The following is a 15,504-nucleotide window of genomic DNA, read 5'->3' as shown; positions in this document are numbered from 1 at the left end:
ACACCATCCGCCCTGTGCTGCTGAGTGAGAAGTTGACAGTGATGCAGGTGGATGCTTCCCTGGTGTCATGGATTATTGATTACCTGACTGGCAGACCACAGTACGTGCGCTTGCAACACTGTGTGTCAGACAGAGTGGTCAGCAGCACTGGGGCTCCACAGGGGACTGTCCTGTCTCCCTTTCTCTTTACCATCTACACCTCGGACTTCAGTTATTGCACAGAGTCTTGCCATCTTCAGAAGTTTTCTGATGACTCTGCCATAGTTGGATGCATCAGCAAGGGAGATGAGGCTGAGTACAAGGCTACGGTGGGAAACTTTGTCACATGGTGCGAGCAGAATCATCTGTAGCTTAATGTGAAAAAGACTAAGGAGCTGGTGGTGGACCTGAGGAGGGCCAAGGCACCGGTGACCCCTGTTTCCATCCAAGGTGTCAGTGTGGACATGGTGGAGGATTACAAATACCTGGGGATATGAATGGACAATAAACTGGACTGGTCAAAGAACACTGAGGCTGTCTACAAGAAGGGTCAGAGCTGTCTCTACTTCCTGAGGGAACTGAGGTCCTTTAACATCTGCCGGACGATACTGAGGATGTTCTACAAGTCTGTGGTGGCCAGTGCTATCATGTTTGCTGTTGTGTGCTGGGGCAGTAGGCTGAGGGTAGTAGACACCAACAGAATCAACAAACTCATTCGTAAGACCAGTGATGTTGTGGGGGTGGAACTGGACTCTCTGATGGTGGTGTCTGAAAAGAGGATGCTGTCCAAGTTGCATGCCATCTTGGACAATGACTCCCATCCACTCCATAATGTACTGGTTAGGCACAGGAGTACATTCAGCCAGATGTATTCATTCCACCGAGATGTAACACTGAGCATCATAGGAAGTCATTCCTACCTGTGGCCATCAAACTTTACAACTCCTCCAATCAGAGTGTCAGACACTCTGAGCCAATAGGCTGGCCCTGGACTTATTTCCACTTGGCATGATTAACCTACTAATTATTATTTAATTATTTATAGTTTTATATTGCTATATTTCTTCACTATTCTTGGTTGCTGCGGCTGTAACGAAACCCAATTTCCCTCGGGATTAATAAAGTATGTCTGTCTGTCTGTCTATCAGGGGAAATCTTGTGTGACAACTCTGTTTCACGACTTCTGGCTGCACACCCTCCGCCTTTAGAATGCCATGGACCCAATCAAAGAAATCCTTGACCCTGGTACCTAGGAGGCAACGTACTATCTGGGTGTATCTGTCATACCCACAGAATCTCCTGTCTGCTCTCTAACTTTGCATTCCCCTATCACTGTGACAGTCTTCTTCTTCTTCCCTTCTGAGCCACAATGCCAGACTCGGTTCCAGAGACCCATTTGCTGCGGCTTCTCCTGATAGGTCATCCCCACAACAGTAGCTGAAGAGGTGTACTTCTTTTTGAGGGGAGCGACCACAGTGGTGCTCTCCTGACAGTCACCCAGGTACCTGCCTCCTGCGACTTAGCTGCATCCCCGTAGCTCCTATCTATCATCAAGCATGTACTTAGCCCACTGCTCTACATTCTATACACACATGACTGAGTGGCTAGGCATTGCTCAAATACCATCTATAAATTTGCTGATGATACAGCCATTGTTGGTAGAATCTCAGGTGGTGACGAGAGGGTGTACAGGAGTGAGATATGCCAACTAGTGGAGTGGTGCCACAGCAACAACCTGGCACTCAACATCAGTAAGACAAAAGAGCTGATTGTGGACTTCAGGAAGGGTAAGACAAAGGAACACATATCAATCCTCATAGAGGGATCAGAAGTGGAGAGAGTGAGCAGTTTCAAGTTCCTGGGTGTCAAGATCTCTGAGGATTTAACTTGGTCCCAACATATTGATGTAGTTATAAAGAAGACAAGACAGCGGCAATACTTCATTAGGAGTTGAAGAGATTTGGCATGTCAACAAATACACTTCAAAACTTCTATAGTTGTACCGCGGAGAGTATTCTGACAGGCTACATAGAGGGGCTATGGCACAGGACCGAATGAAGCTGCAGAAGGTTGTAAATCTAGTCAGCTCTATCTTGGGTATTAGCCTACAAAGTACCCAGGACATCTTCAGGGAGCAGTGTCACAGAAAGGCAGCATCTGTTATTAAGGACCTCCAGCACCCAGGGCATGCCCTTTTCTCACTGTTACTATCAGGTAGGAGGTACAGAAGCCTGAAGGCACACAGCCAGCAATTCAGGAACAGCTTCTTCCCCTCTGCCATCTGATTCCTAAATAGATATTGAATCTTTGGACACTACCTCATTTTTAAAAAAAATATACTGTGATTTCTGTTTTTGCAGTTTTGTTTAAAATCTATTCAATGTATGTAATTGATTACTTGTTTATTTTTTTATTATTATTATTTTTCTTTCTCTGCTAGATTAAGTATTGCATTGAACTGCTGCTGCTAAGTTAACAAATTCCACGTCACAGGCCAGTGATAATAAACCTGATTCTGATTCATCTCCTCAATCTCCTGTGTGAGCCAAAGGCTATCAAGCTCCTTAACATAATATATGAACATAATACGTTGAGAGGTCTCAGCTCAAAATGTCAATCCTTTATTCCTCTCTGTAGATGCTGCCTGACCTGCTGAGTTCCTTTAACATTTGAGTTTGTTTATTTTTTCTTCAGATGTGAATAAGTCAGTTGAGATGAGGGATGGGTGATGGGGTTGAGGTACATCTGTATCAAAGGAGGTGTAAGGTGCTCCTTCCCTCTACTAGCCTGCAGGTCACCCTTTGGCAAGGGGTAGCACCTTCTTACCCCCCCCCCCCCAAATCAGGGTCACATGAAGCCATGGGAGCAGGTGGTGGATGGTCGTATGAGCAGCTGGTGCATATCACAAGTCCTGGTTATGCGACCACTAATGCCAGGCAGACAATCTCTGAAGATTATTGATAATGGCTGGGGTCTCACCCATCTTGTAAAGACACTGCCCAGAAGAAGGCAATGACAAACCACATCTGTTTAAAAAAAAATTAAGTACAATCATAGTCAAAGACTATATGATCACCCACATTATATGACACGGCACATAATGATGATGATGATTTAAGTGAATGACTTTTTTCACAGGAAGGTGTTGCCTTTGAACTCAAGATTGTACGATACCATGGCACACTTCTGAGGCAGTTCTTGCGCTATGTTGTAGAACCTACACAGTCTTTTGAGTTTTATGGGAATATGGGAGTTGTTGAGTTCAATCCTGGTGAAAGAGAGGTAGCAATAACTTTGCTGGCAAGGCAGGATGGCATTCCAGAGGTAAGATTTGGAGCTCCTTCTACCTAAGACGTTTAAAGAAAATATTTTGTGTGTAGATTTGTTCATGGTAATTCTAGAAATAAGCATCAAATGAAAGACTATTCTGTTGAAGGATTAAATATATTTAAATCTGAGTATTTCTTTGAAACCCTTACTGTGCTGAATGCATTGATTTAAAGTTTGCTAATACAAAGAGCTCTAGGACAGTATAGTTAAATTCAAATAATCTGAAGCTTTTGGAAATTTGATGATACTGCATTGGAAGATTTTCCAGAATAATTAGATGTTATTCCTATTATGCAGATACTGTGCTATATTGGAAGTGAGCAGTGTTTTATCTTTTAGAAAGGAGATGTATATTTACTGTATATAGTTCCTTTTACAACCTAAGATCTCCTCAAATTACTGTAGGCCACTGGAGCCTTTTCAAATGCAGCCAAAGGAAACATGATGACCAATTTGTTCGAGTTCAAGTTTATTGTTACTCAACCATACACATGTACACCGCCAAATGAAACAATGTTCCTGCGGACCAAGGTGCACAGCACAGTTCATATAACTCACACACATAACATAAAGTAGTATTACCACAAATAAACTAACAGGCAATAAAAAGTAAAATATAAATTAAAAAAATAAATGACAAATAATAAAATAAGAACTTTATTGTACACAAGAAAGTTCTCAAAACTTGGGTGTTACAATGAGTAAATGGAGAAAGACGGAGATAAGTTATATTGATAATGACCTCTTAGAGTGCGTTTCATACAATGCAGTTCAAAATGGTTTACAATGGGGTTAAGTGCAAACATAAAAATTGTCAATGTAATTGTCATACAGTTAAATTCTTCTGTAAAATTTTGTTGTTTAACCACAGACCTTGCTACCAGGAAAGTAGAATACATTTTGGTGGATTTTTCACAATATGAGTGCTTCAGTAACAGTCAGGTATTGGCTATAAATTGGCTACAACCTATATTTTATCCATCCCATCTCACTTGCTGAGGTACTTCAGCATTTTGGCAACCCTTGTTGTCAAACAGACCATAGAACGTAGAATAGTACCATACAGGCCCTTTGGCTGACAATGTTCTGCTGAATTTTTAACCTATTCCAAGATCAATCTGTCTCTTCCCTCCACCTTGTCCTCCATTTCACTATCATCCATATGCCTATCTAATATGTTAAATTCTGCTAATGTACCTACCTTTACTACCTTCCCCTGCAATGTGTTCAGTGCCATTCTTGGTGTAAAAATCCTACCTCTGACATTCCCCCTATTACTTACCTCCAATCACCTTAAAATTTTACCCTCTTGTATTAGCCATTTCCACCCTGGATAAAAAACTCTGCCTATCAACTCGATCTGTGCCTCTTATCATCTGATATACCTCTATCAAGTGACCTCTCATCCTCCAAAGAGAAAGGCCTAGCTTCAGTGTTCCCTCTAATTTGTTTTGCAGCTGTGTGGACCAATTATTTCTCTGAATAGGAAACTTTTAATGGCCTGAAAACTGTGTGCCACTATAAATGTTTTTTTGTAATATGCACACTATGAATATTTAGAATGAAAATTGAAAACTCACATACTTTTAATTTTATTTATTAATTGAGGGGGTAATGAAATACAGTACAATATAGAGAATTTTTCACGTTTTGTTAACTTTTTCTAGCTGCATCCAATTCCAGCTGTGTGGCCACAAAAGCTATGTGTGTGGGAGCATTTCAGTCACTGTGTGGCTGTGCACTCACACAGCTTTGTGGGAACAGTACCTTGCTCACTCAACCTTTGCTCATAAGGCATGCTCTCTGATCTAGGCAGCATCTTGGTAAAACTCCTCTGCACCCTCTCTTATGCTTCTACACCCTTACTATGATCAGGGGACAAGACCAGAACTGAACAGAATATGCATAATAAACTGAGATGCATAACATTATTTGAAACCTGTTAAGATAAAACTGCTGTTTACCTGAATGAGGAGACTGGAATTGAACACAATATTCCAGGAGTAGTCATCTCAATATAAAATCTTTTCCAAGTGTCAGTATGCCTGTTACTGAACCAACTGAAATTGCCTGTGTATGGAATTCATCAGCAGATCAGGAACATATAATTTGTAAGATATTCATTCTTTATTTATACTTCAATGCTGTTTGCAACCAGATATAACTTTACTTTTAAGGGTGTTGATCGGTAGAGTATTGACTTGTATTTTCTGCATGCTTTAAGTCTGAAGAAGGAAGCAATTCTTCTCTTAGCTTGAACTTCACATTTTTTATGTTTCTCTTTTTATTTTTCAATTTCTGTGAAAAACATTTGTTTAGAGTCAAAATCATAGAATCATTGAACACGCCAGCTCAGAAACAGGCCCCTCACCCATTTCCTCAGTGCAAACTATTAACCTACTTAATTCCATCGACTGGCACTTAGGCTATAGCCCTCCACATCCATGTACCTATCCAAATTTCTATTGAATGTTTAAATCAAACCTTCATGCACTGCTTGCACTGGCAATTCATTCCACAACCTCACCAGCTTCTGAGTGAAGAATTTCCCCCTTGTATTCCCCTTTAATATTTCAACTTTCACTCTTAACCCATGACCTCTACCTGTGACGCCACTTTCAAGGAATTGTTGATCTATATGCCCAGGTCACTCTTCTGTTGCACTCCTCAGTGCCCAACCATCTAAGACCTACTCTGGTTGGTCCTCCCAAAGCGAAATATCTCACACTTGTCTGCATTAAATTCCATCTGTGATTTTTCCAGCTGGTCCATATCCCTCTGCAAATTTTGATAGTCTTCATTGTTATTCACTGTGTCCTCAATCTGCAGATTTGCTGATCCAGTTAACCATGTTATCAACCAGATTGTTGATATAGATGACAAACAACAACAGACCCAGCACTGATCCCTGTGACTCACCAGCAGTCACAGGCCTCCAGCCAGAGAGACAACCGTCTACTACCACTCTCTGGCTTCTCCCACACAGCCAATGTCTAATCCAATTTACTACCTCATTTTGAATGCCAAGCAACTGACCATTTGGGCCAACCTCCAATGCTGGACCATGTCAAAGGCCTTGCTAAAGTCCATATAGACAGCATCCACTGTCTTGCCTTTATCAACTTTCCTGGTAACTTCCTTGAAAAGCTCTATAAGATTGGTTAGACCCAACCTTCTGCACTAGCCTCCCACATGATCCGAGGGGACAGCCTGTCAGGCTCTGGGGATTTATCCACCGGTATTTTCCTCAAGACAACAGACACATCCTCCTTTGTAATCTGTATATAGTCCATGACCTCACTACTGGTTTGCCTCACTTCCTCACTGGATCTGTCTCCCGCGTAAATACCAATGCAAAAAGATTTCCCCAATTTGTTCAGCTCCATGCGTAGATGACCACTCTGATCTTCTAGAGGAACAATTTTGTCTATTGCTATCCTGTTGCTTTTGATATATCTTTAGAAGTCCAAGGACTTCCTTCGTGTCTGCTGGAGCAACCTCATGGCTTCTTTTAGCCCTCTTGATAAAAGTGTTGTCTTGCATTTCCTGGTCCCCGGTACCTCATTTGTTCTATACCTGCTGTACACCTTCATCTTTCTCTTAACCAGAGCGTCAGTATCTCTTGACTATCAAAGTTGCCTAAACCTGTTATCCTTGCCTTTTTTTCTGATAGGAACATACAAGTTTTGTACTCTCAAAATTTTATTTTTGAAGACCTACCACTTACCAAGTACACCTTTGCCAGAAAGCAACCTGCTTCGGTCCACACTTGCCAGATACTTTGTGAAACCATCAAAACTAGCCTTTCTCCAATCAACCTGCAGACCGGACCTATCCTTTTCCATAATGACTTTGAAACTAATGGCAAATCACTAGATGCAAGATATTCCCATACATAAACTTCTGTCACCTGTCCCGCTTCATTCCCCAATAGGAGATCTAGTATTGGACTCTCTCCAGTTGGGACCTCTATGTACTGATTAAGGAAATTTTCCAGAACACATTTGACAAACTCAGTTATTATGTAATTCATTAACTTGTTCTCAGCTGGATGAACACTATTCTGCCAGACTCAGCAGCCATGGGATACCACCAAGCAAGTTGGGTGCTGCTACTCAAGTCAATATCACAGTTTTGAAGAATGATGATCCTCATGGTGTCTTACTGTTCAACACTCCAGATTCGACTCAAAGCATTAAGGAAAGCAAAGATGACATTGTAAACAAAGGTAAACACAACATTACCCTTACAAGTAACCTAACTAATGACTGTAAAGGCAGGAGATTCTGCAGATGTGTTAACCTTGAGCAACACACACAAAATGGAGGAGGATCTCAGCAGGTCGGGCAGCATCTACGGAGGGGAATAAATAGTCAACGTTTCAGGCTGAGACCCTTCATCAGGACTGGAAAGGAAAGGGCAGAAGGTAGAATAAGATGTGGAGGAGGAGTACAAGTTGCCAGGTGGTAGGTGAGACTAGATGAGGGGGGAATGAAATGACAAGCTAAAAGATGATAGGTGAAGCCAGGTGGACTGGGGAGGGCAGGGGATGAATAAAAAGTTGATAGGTGGAAAAGGTAAAAGGTTGGAGAATAAGGAATCTGATAGGCAAGGGCAGTGGATCATGGAAGAAAGGGAGGGGCACCAGGGGGAGATGATGGGCAGGTGGGGAGAAGTGAAGGGGTGAGTGGGGTATCCAGAAGGAAGATTGAAAAAAAAGGAGGATAGTGGAGAAATTAGCGTAAGTTAGAGAAATCAGTGTTCATGCCAGCAGGCTGTAGGCTATCCAGACATAGCTCCTTCAATTCCTACTCCAACAAGATCAACTAATGAATTTCTTTTTCCAGTAATCAGATAGATTTATTATGTTAATTTTGAAAGAATAGTGAAGGCTATTATCTAGTTAATAGGGATGTGCATTGTGCTAACGTCCGTAATCGGTAGGCGAATTGGTTGTTGTAAATTGTCCCGTGACTAGCCTAGGATTAAATCGGGGGATTGCTGGGTGGTGAGGCTCAAAAGGCCAGAAGGGCCTATTCCATGCTGCATCTCAACCAATAAATAACTAAAAGTGCTACCAAATTCATGCTTGGGCAGATCAGCTTTGACTGGTCTCTTGGTGACATGTTCAAACATATCCATTTAAAATGATGAAATAACTCAATCATCAGTTAGAGAAATTTGATTGCTATCTAGCTGATCTCCGAAAATAAAGACAAAATAATTCTGATGCCACTGGCAATTGCTTCAACTGACAAGACCTCAGTGGTGTCAGGGTATTCATTAGTCTCACAGCCCGAGGGAAGAAGCTGTTACCCAGTCTGGCAGTTCCAGTCCTGATGTTCCTGTACCTCCTTCCTGATGGTAGTGGGTCAATGAAATTGTGGGATGGGTGGTAGGGATCCTCAGCAATGCTTTGGGCCCTTTGTATACAGCACATCTGGTTAATGTCACAGATCGTATCCTGAAATAGAGCTGGCTGTGTCTGAGGAACCAAATAGATCTTTTACCAAGCAGGTCAGAGAACACAGCCAAGCAATTTGTAAACTCTTTTGTTTCTTGTCATCCAAATTGTGGGCCTTGTTTAATCAGTACACCAGCAAGGTGTGATTGTAGAGAGGTAAAGAAGAAACAGAAATATGTCAGGTTTTCTGACAAACATGTTGGACGACACAGTTGTGCAGCGGTTAGCATAATGCTACTACAGTGCCAGGAACCCAGGTTCAGTTCCGCTTTTTTCTGCAAGGTGTTTGTGCCTTCTCCCCATCACCAAATGGGGATCCTCTGGATGCTCTGGTTTCCTTCCACATTCCAAAGATGTATGGGTTTGTAGGTTAATTAGTCACATGGATGTGATTGGGCAGTGAGGGCTCATTGTTCCAGAAGGTCATGTTACTGTGCTGTATCTCTAAATAAGCTAAACAAAATTTTAAAAATATATGTTGCCATGCAGATCTAGGTAAGCCATAGTTCAGAGGGGAAGGGGAAAGGAGTGGGTGGGGTCAGAAAGGCAGTTGAGAAAGAGGCCAGAAGTAGATCTAATCCAAAATATCTTTCTCCATGTTGAACTCATCAATCTGCTTTGGGTAAACAAAAAAACTAGAAGCCTTTTTTTTGTTTCTTATCTAAAGTTTATAAATTATTCCAATTTGTTCAACTTTATATTCCCTGTTACTGTGCTGTATCTCTAAATAAATAAACAAATTATGTGGTAGAATTAGTATTTGTGAACAGGGTAATGAAGAGTTTCAGGTTTAATTACTCACCAACAATGTTCTTTGTATTGTTGTCTTATTAATCACTCAATTTAGTATCTATCTTCACCTTGATAGCTGATTTTACTGTAATCCGTGACCGAGGAACATTTGGTGACATCAGTGTTCACTGGAGATTGGACCCAGCATTCACGAATGATGTATACCCTGTACAAGGTGTGGTCAACTTTAGAAGCGGAGAATCTTCAAAGACTATCACTCTCCAGTCCCTTCCTGATTCTGTGAGTTACGGCTTTTCAGATTCAGTACATCATGAAATAATGGCAGGATTTTAAAAAAAGGTTCAATTTAGACAAATGTAGAAAATTTTGAATAAACTTCAGTCAGTTTGCAATACAGTCCTAAGACTTGAAATTGTTGGAGGTAGAACAAAAGCTAAGCTGAACTTTGATCCATCTAACTTAACTTTTAATTTCTGACTGATGGAAATCTGGTTCTTGTGCACCCTCTGGAAATTTGGGTGATAAACCAGGTTAACATGAGTTAAATATCTCAGGTGTAGAATGTGAATTTTATGATTTATTCTGAGTGTTTAAAAACCTTTAATAATTATTTTTATAATTGTGCAGCTGTACCACATGAGACCATAAGACATAGGAGCAAATTAGGCCATTCAGCCCATCAAGTCTGCTTCACCATTCTATCATGGCTGATTAATTGTCCCTCTCAAACCCCTTCTCCTGCCTTCCCCCTGTAATATTTGATGCCCTGACTAACACGATGTATCAAACTCTACTTTAAATGTACCCAATGACTTGGCATCTATTGCTGTCTGTGACAATGACTTGTACAGATTTACATCCTCTGGCTAAAGAAATTCCTCCTCATCTCTGTTGTAAATGATGTCACTCTATTCTGAGGCTGTGTCCCCTGGTCCTAAACTCATCCACTATAGGCCACATCTTCTCCATTGATATTAATGAGTCAATAAGCTGAAGATAATTGCATCTCAGGCACTTGGCTGGGTGAATTGATAAATCAGGATCAATATGTGAAAGTTTAGTGGCACATGGAATTAGTGGTAAGGAATTGGAATTGGTGAAAAGTCTTACATTTACATTTTATTCATGGGAAATAAATAAATAGAATTGTTAGGTGTTTTAAAATTGGAAGTTAGGACTCTGTCTATACTGCCTGCTGCCTCAATAAGTCAGCCAGCAAAATCAAACCCACTCACCCTGGACATTCTCTCTTCTTCTGTCTCCTATCAGGCAAAAGGTACAAAACCCAGAAAGCATTTGCCACCAGGGTCAAGCACAGTTTGTACCCTGCTGTTTTAAGACTAAAGTTTTATTTATTTATTTGTTCAGCGATACAGTGTGGAACAGGCTCTTCTGCCTCTTTGAGCCACACCGCCGAGCAATGTCCAGCAGCTCCATCTAATGACCAGTTAACCTAGCCGGTACACATTTGGATTATGGGAAGAAACCAGAACACCCAGGAGAAAAACCCCACACTTTCCATGGGAAGGATGTACAGAGACTCCTTACAGATGGAGCCAGGATTGAACTCTGAACTCCAATGCCCCAAGCTGTAATAGCATTGTACTAACTGCTACGACTCTGAGGTGCTACACATTATATCCTTATAAGACCATACTATTCACAGTATTGGGTGAAGATGTGTCTCTACCAAAGGAGGTGTAAGGACCTCTTTTCCTCTGCAAGCCTGCAGGTCACCCTTGGGCAAGGTGTAGCACCTGCTTAGCCCCCTGATCAGGGTCACATGAAGCTATGGGAGCAGGTAGTGGATGGTCATATGAGCAGCTGGTACATATCACAAGTCCTGGTTATGTAACCACTGATACCAGGCAGACAATCTCTGAAGAGTATTGATAATGGCTGGGTCACCCATCTTATAAAGACACTGCCCAGAAGAAGGCTATGGCAAACCATGATCGTCCACGTCAGACGGCACACCACATAATGATGATGATTCCTAGTATGTTAAGATGGACTGTTGACCGCTCAGTCTCTCTTGTTACGACCTTGCACCTTAGGCACTGCATTTTCTGTGTAGCTGTTATGCTTTATTCTGCCTCCTGTTTCTGTTCTACCTCAATGCACTGTGTGATGATTTGATCTGTATAAACCATAGGCAAGGCAAGGTTTTCTCTCTATCTCAGCACATGTTATTATAAACCAATTCTGATTATGATTTCAATAATAATCTTTAGTATGATTAAGGTTTGCAGAAAATGTATCACAATGATATCCAATGTTAATGTATTTCCCTACGAAAAGGTAATGTATTACGTTTTTCCTCTCTACTCAGATCCCTGAGGAAATGGAAATGTTCACAATCATCCTTTGGAATGTCACTGGAAATGCTAGGCTTGGAAGTTTACTGAATGCAACATTGCTTATCAATAAAAATGATGATCCCATCTATTTTGAAGGTTTGGTTCACTTCATATATGGTTTTTCAACAAACATTTTGATAATTTTTTGACACAATTATTGTCACTAACAGATGGAACGGTGTTAACTAGAGGATTAGGTGCTTCTCCCTTGGTCAACCCTTCCCATCTCCTTTGCCATCTGTCTCCGTTTGCCAACCATCCTCTTCTTTCATTTGGTTCCACCATTGGTTTCCAGCCTTTGTCTCGATGTTCCTCATTCTTGAGTTCCCACCAAGCTTCATCTGCCCACGTCTTTCCAATCTTCCTCCTTCTGTGTCACCCATCTAGCTTCATCTGCCCATGTCTTTCCTATCTTCCCCTTTCGATATAACTCATCTAGCTTCATCTGCCCATGTCTTTCCTATCTCCCACTTTTGATATCACCCACCAAGCTTCATCTGCCATGTTGTTTCCACCAATTGCTCACCAAACTCTGTCTCTAAATTCCCCTCCCCCTCCTGTCTCCAGTTACTCAAATTCTCCCACCTCTCTCCATCTGCCCATCCCTCCTCACCTTGCCTTTTTCCACCTATCACCTACCAGCCTCTGATTTGTCCAACCCTCTCACCTCTTTTATACTTGCTGTCTTCCTCACCCACGCTTGTCATCCCAGTCTTGATGCAGGGTTTCGATCTAAAATGTCAGTTACCTCTTTGCCTCCACACAGGCTGCACGACCCACTGAGATTTCCAACAGTTTTTCTTGCTAAAGAATGTGTTATTGTTCTCACCTCTGACACTAAGTTTGGGTACAATTAGACTGCCAGGAGGCAAGCCTTCTTTTCAAATAGTTTGCATGTAATTACGTTAAATCAATAAATTTACTTAGAATGCACAATCTGTGTAAAAGCTGCAGAAAGTTGTAAACACAGCCAACTCCATCATGGGCGCTAGCCTCCAGGATCATTTTAAAAGGCCATGCCTCCAAAAGGTGGCATCATTAAGGACCCCATCACCCAGCACATACCCTTTTCTCACTATCACCATCAAAGAAGCGATACAGGGGTCTGAAGATATATACTTAATGATTCAGGAATTGCTTCTTACCCTCTGCCATCAGATATCTGAATGGACAATGGACCCATGAACACTACCTCAGTATGTTTGTTCTCTCTTTGCACTACTTATTTAATCTATTTTTTAAAATATATTTCTTATTGCAATTTACAGTATTTTTTAATGTCTTGCCCTGCACTGCTGTCACAATAACAACAAATTTCAGTATATATGTCAGTGATATAAAACTGATTCTGATTGAATTACGACTTTCTCACTAATGAGGGTACGTGGCAGGGTTCAGGTTCCATTTCTGCCTCCTTCTACAGCTCTGAACTAAATCACTTCTTTTTTTCTCTTGCTCCTATATGTGCTGACAAATAGCCTCTACAAATATCTGCTTACTTCAACCAAACCTTCTAGTCACAAGAGATTCTGCAGATGCTGAAAATCCAGAGCAACACACACAAAATGCTGGAGGAACTCGGCAGGTCAGACAGCATCCATGAAAATGAATAATCAGTCGATGTTTTGGGCTGAGACCCTTCTTCAGGACTGGAAAGGAAGGGGGAAGAAGCCAGAATAAGAAGGTGGGGAGAGTGGGAAGAGTACAAGCTAGCAATTGAGTCTTGAGGGGGAAGATGGGTGGGTGGGGAAGGGGCGATGAAATGAGAAAGTAAGAGGTGATAGTTGGAAAAGGCAAAAGGCTGGAGAACAAAGAATCTGATAGGAGAGGAAAATGGATCATGGGAGAAAGGGAAGGAGGAATGGCACCAGGGAGAGGTATTAGGCAAGTGAGCAGAAAAAAAGATATAAGAAGGGAGCTAGAGTGGGGAATGGAAGAAAAGGGAGGGAGGAGGGAGGGAAAATTTGCTGTAAGTTCATCAATGCTCAGGTTGGAGGCTAACCAGATGGAATATGAGGTGTTGTGCCAAGCTTCACATTTCCTGCACTCGTACTCAATGGCTTTACCTCCACAGATGCCTTAGGCAATGAATTCCACAGATTCACCACCCTCTGGCGAAAGAAATTCCTCCTCATCTCTGTTCTAAATGGATGTTCCTCTGTTCCCTCAGCCCCTGAACTCCCCCACTATTGGAAACATCCTCTTCATATCCACCCTATCTCGGCCTATAATGTTGGTAATATTGATCCTTGTCTGATTTTTCTTTATTGTAGAGCCAAGTGTAATTAGAGTCCAAGAAGGAAGTGTTGCCAATCTCACGGTTGTTAGAAATGGATCTGCAGACTTTGTCACTGTCGTTGTCTACAGTATTGAAAATGGAGGAGCCAGCCAACGTGAAGGAGACTTTAATTCTCCATCTGAGAATATGACACTGGTATTTGAAGTTGGAGAAAGAGCTAAGACCATTTCTGTGATTATTAATGAAGATGATATTCCTGAAACAGATGAGATGTTCTACGTTGTGTTACTTAATTCTACAGGTACAATAAGTTGTTTCTCTTCAGCAGTAATTTGCTGTTGTTGGAAGTTTTGTCATGAGGGCATCCATATCATTTCCCTAAAGTAAGAAACACAGAATGAGAATGCCAACTATGCAAATGAGTTGAATTGCATCAATTTTATTGTGAATAAAATTGTCATGTTTCATATTTTGTTTTAATAGTAAGAGGTAACTGCAAATAGTAAGTCAAACTATTTTAAAAAAAAACTACCCTGAGAATTAACATTTTAAAATGGATCACTTTGGAGTCAGAAGACATTAGTAAACTGACCCATTACTTAATGAATATACAGGAGAGTGTTCAAGAGTTTCATTTCTGAAACAGTACAATGGGGATGTAGTTGGCTGGTGGTGTAATGGCATCCGCACTGGACTTTGAGGCGAGTGGTCCTGGGTTCGAATCCGGCCGGCTCCACGTATGCTTTCCATCCGTTCTGGGTCGGGTGTTGAGCTAGCAACTCGGCCTCATGCTGAAGGAAAGGCAAGGTTGCCGCCCAATGCACCACAAGGCGTGCAGAGGAACAACATGAGTATTAGATTTTCAGAAGAATTGCTGTCCTCATCCTGTCTGTTTTATGATGATTTCTGCTTTTTCCTTTTTATTGTGAATTGTTAAGTGTCTGTTTACAATATTTAATTAATTGTTACGTTTTTTTAAAGGAAACATCTAGTGCACAGAATAAATCTGTGATAAACCTATTTTTGTACAATATGTTATTTTTCAAAATGCCATATTCATTGTGGGAAATTCAGATTTTATCTGCTGATGTCCTTTGTTCTAAAACAATGTTGAGCTCTGAGTTCCATTTAATTGTCCCAGGCGATACGGTTATTCATGAATCTGCATGGGCTACCGTCATTATTGAAGCTAATGATGATCCGAATGGAATCTTCTCTTTGGAATCTGTAGAAAAGACAGTTGTTGAGGGAACAACCAACAATTTTACGTAAGTATTAAGTTTTGTTTATTTTTTGAAGTTAATTTCAAATGTCAAACAGGTGGGTATGAAAGAACGGAAGGAATCTGTCCAAGAATGTGATATACAGTCTGTGGAGAG

General features: G+C 41.2%; 1 protein-coding gene across 1 annotated transcript in view; it reads left to right on the top strand.

Moving 5' to 3' along the window:
- adgrv1 (adhesion G protein-coupled receptor V1) overlaps positions 1–15,504 on the top strand; it is a 528,099-nt gene that overhangs the window by 105,754 nt on the left and 406,841 nt on the right. Inside the window, exons 13-18 of the mRNA XM_073066702.1 lie at positions 3,118–3,303; positions 7,357–7,537; positions 9,642–9,805; positions 11,859–11,982; positions 14,160–14,426; positions 15,267–15,393. Of these exons, the coding sequence (XP_072922803.1) occupies positions 3,118–3,303; positions 7,357–7,537; positions 9,642–9,805; positions 11,859–11,982; positions 14,160–14,426; positions 15,267–15,393 (1,049 nt within the window). The remainder of the gene's footprint in view (positions 1–3,117; positions 3,304–7,356; positions 7,538–9,641; positions 9,806–11,858; positions 11,983–14,159; positions 14,427–15,266; positions 15,394–15,504) is intronic.

This window comes from Hemitrygon akajei, chromosome 2, assembly GCF_048418815.1.
Source record: "Hemitrygon akajei chromosome 2, sHemAka1.3, whole genome shotgun sequence".
Taxonomy (NCBI): domain Eukaryota; kingdom Metazoa; phylum Chordata; class Chondrichthyes; order Myliobatiformes; family Dasyatidae; genus Hemitrygon; species Hemitrygon akajei.
The sequence above is the reverse complement of the archived record's forward strand: the minus strand, read 5'-3'. Positions and strand labels throughout refer to the sequence as shown.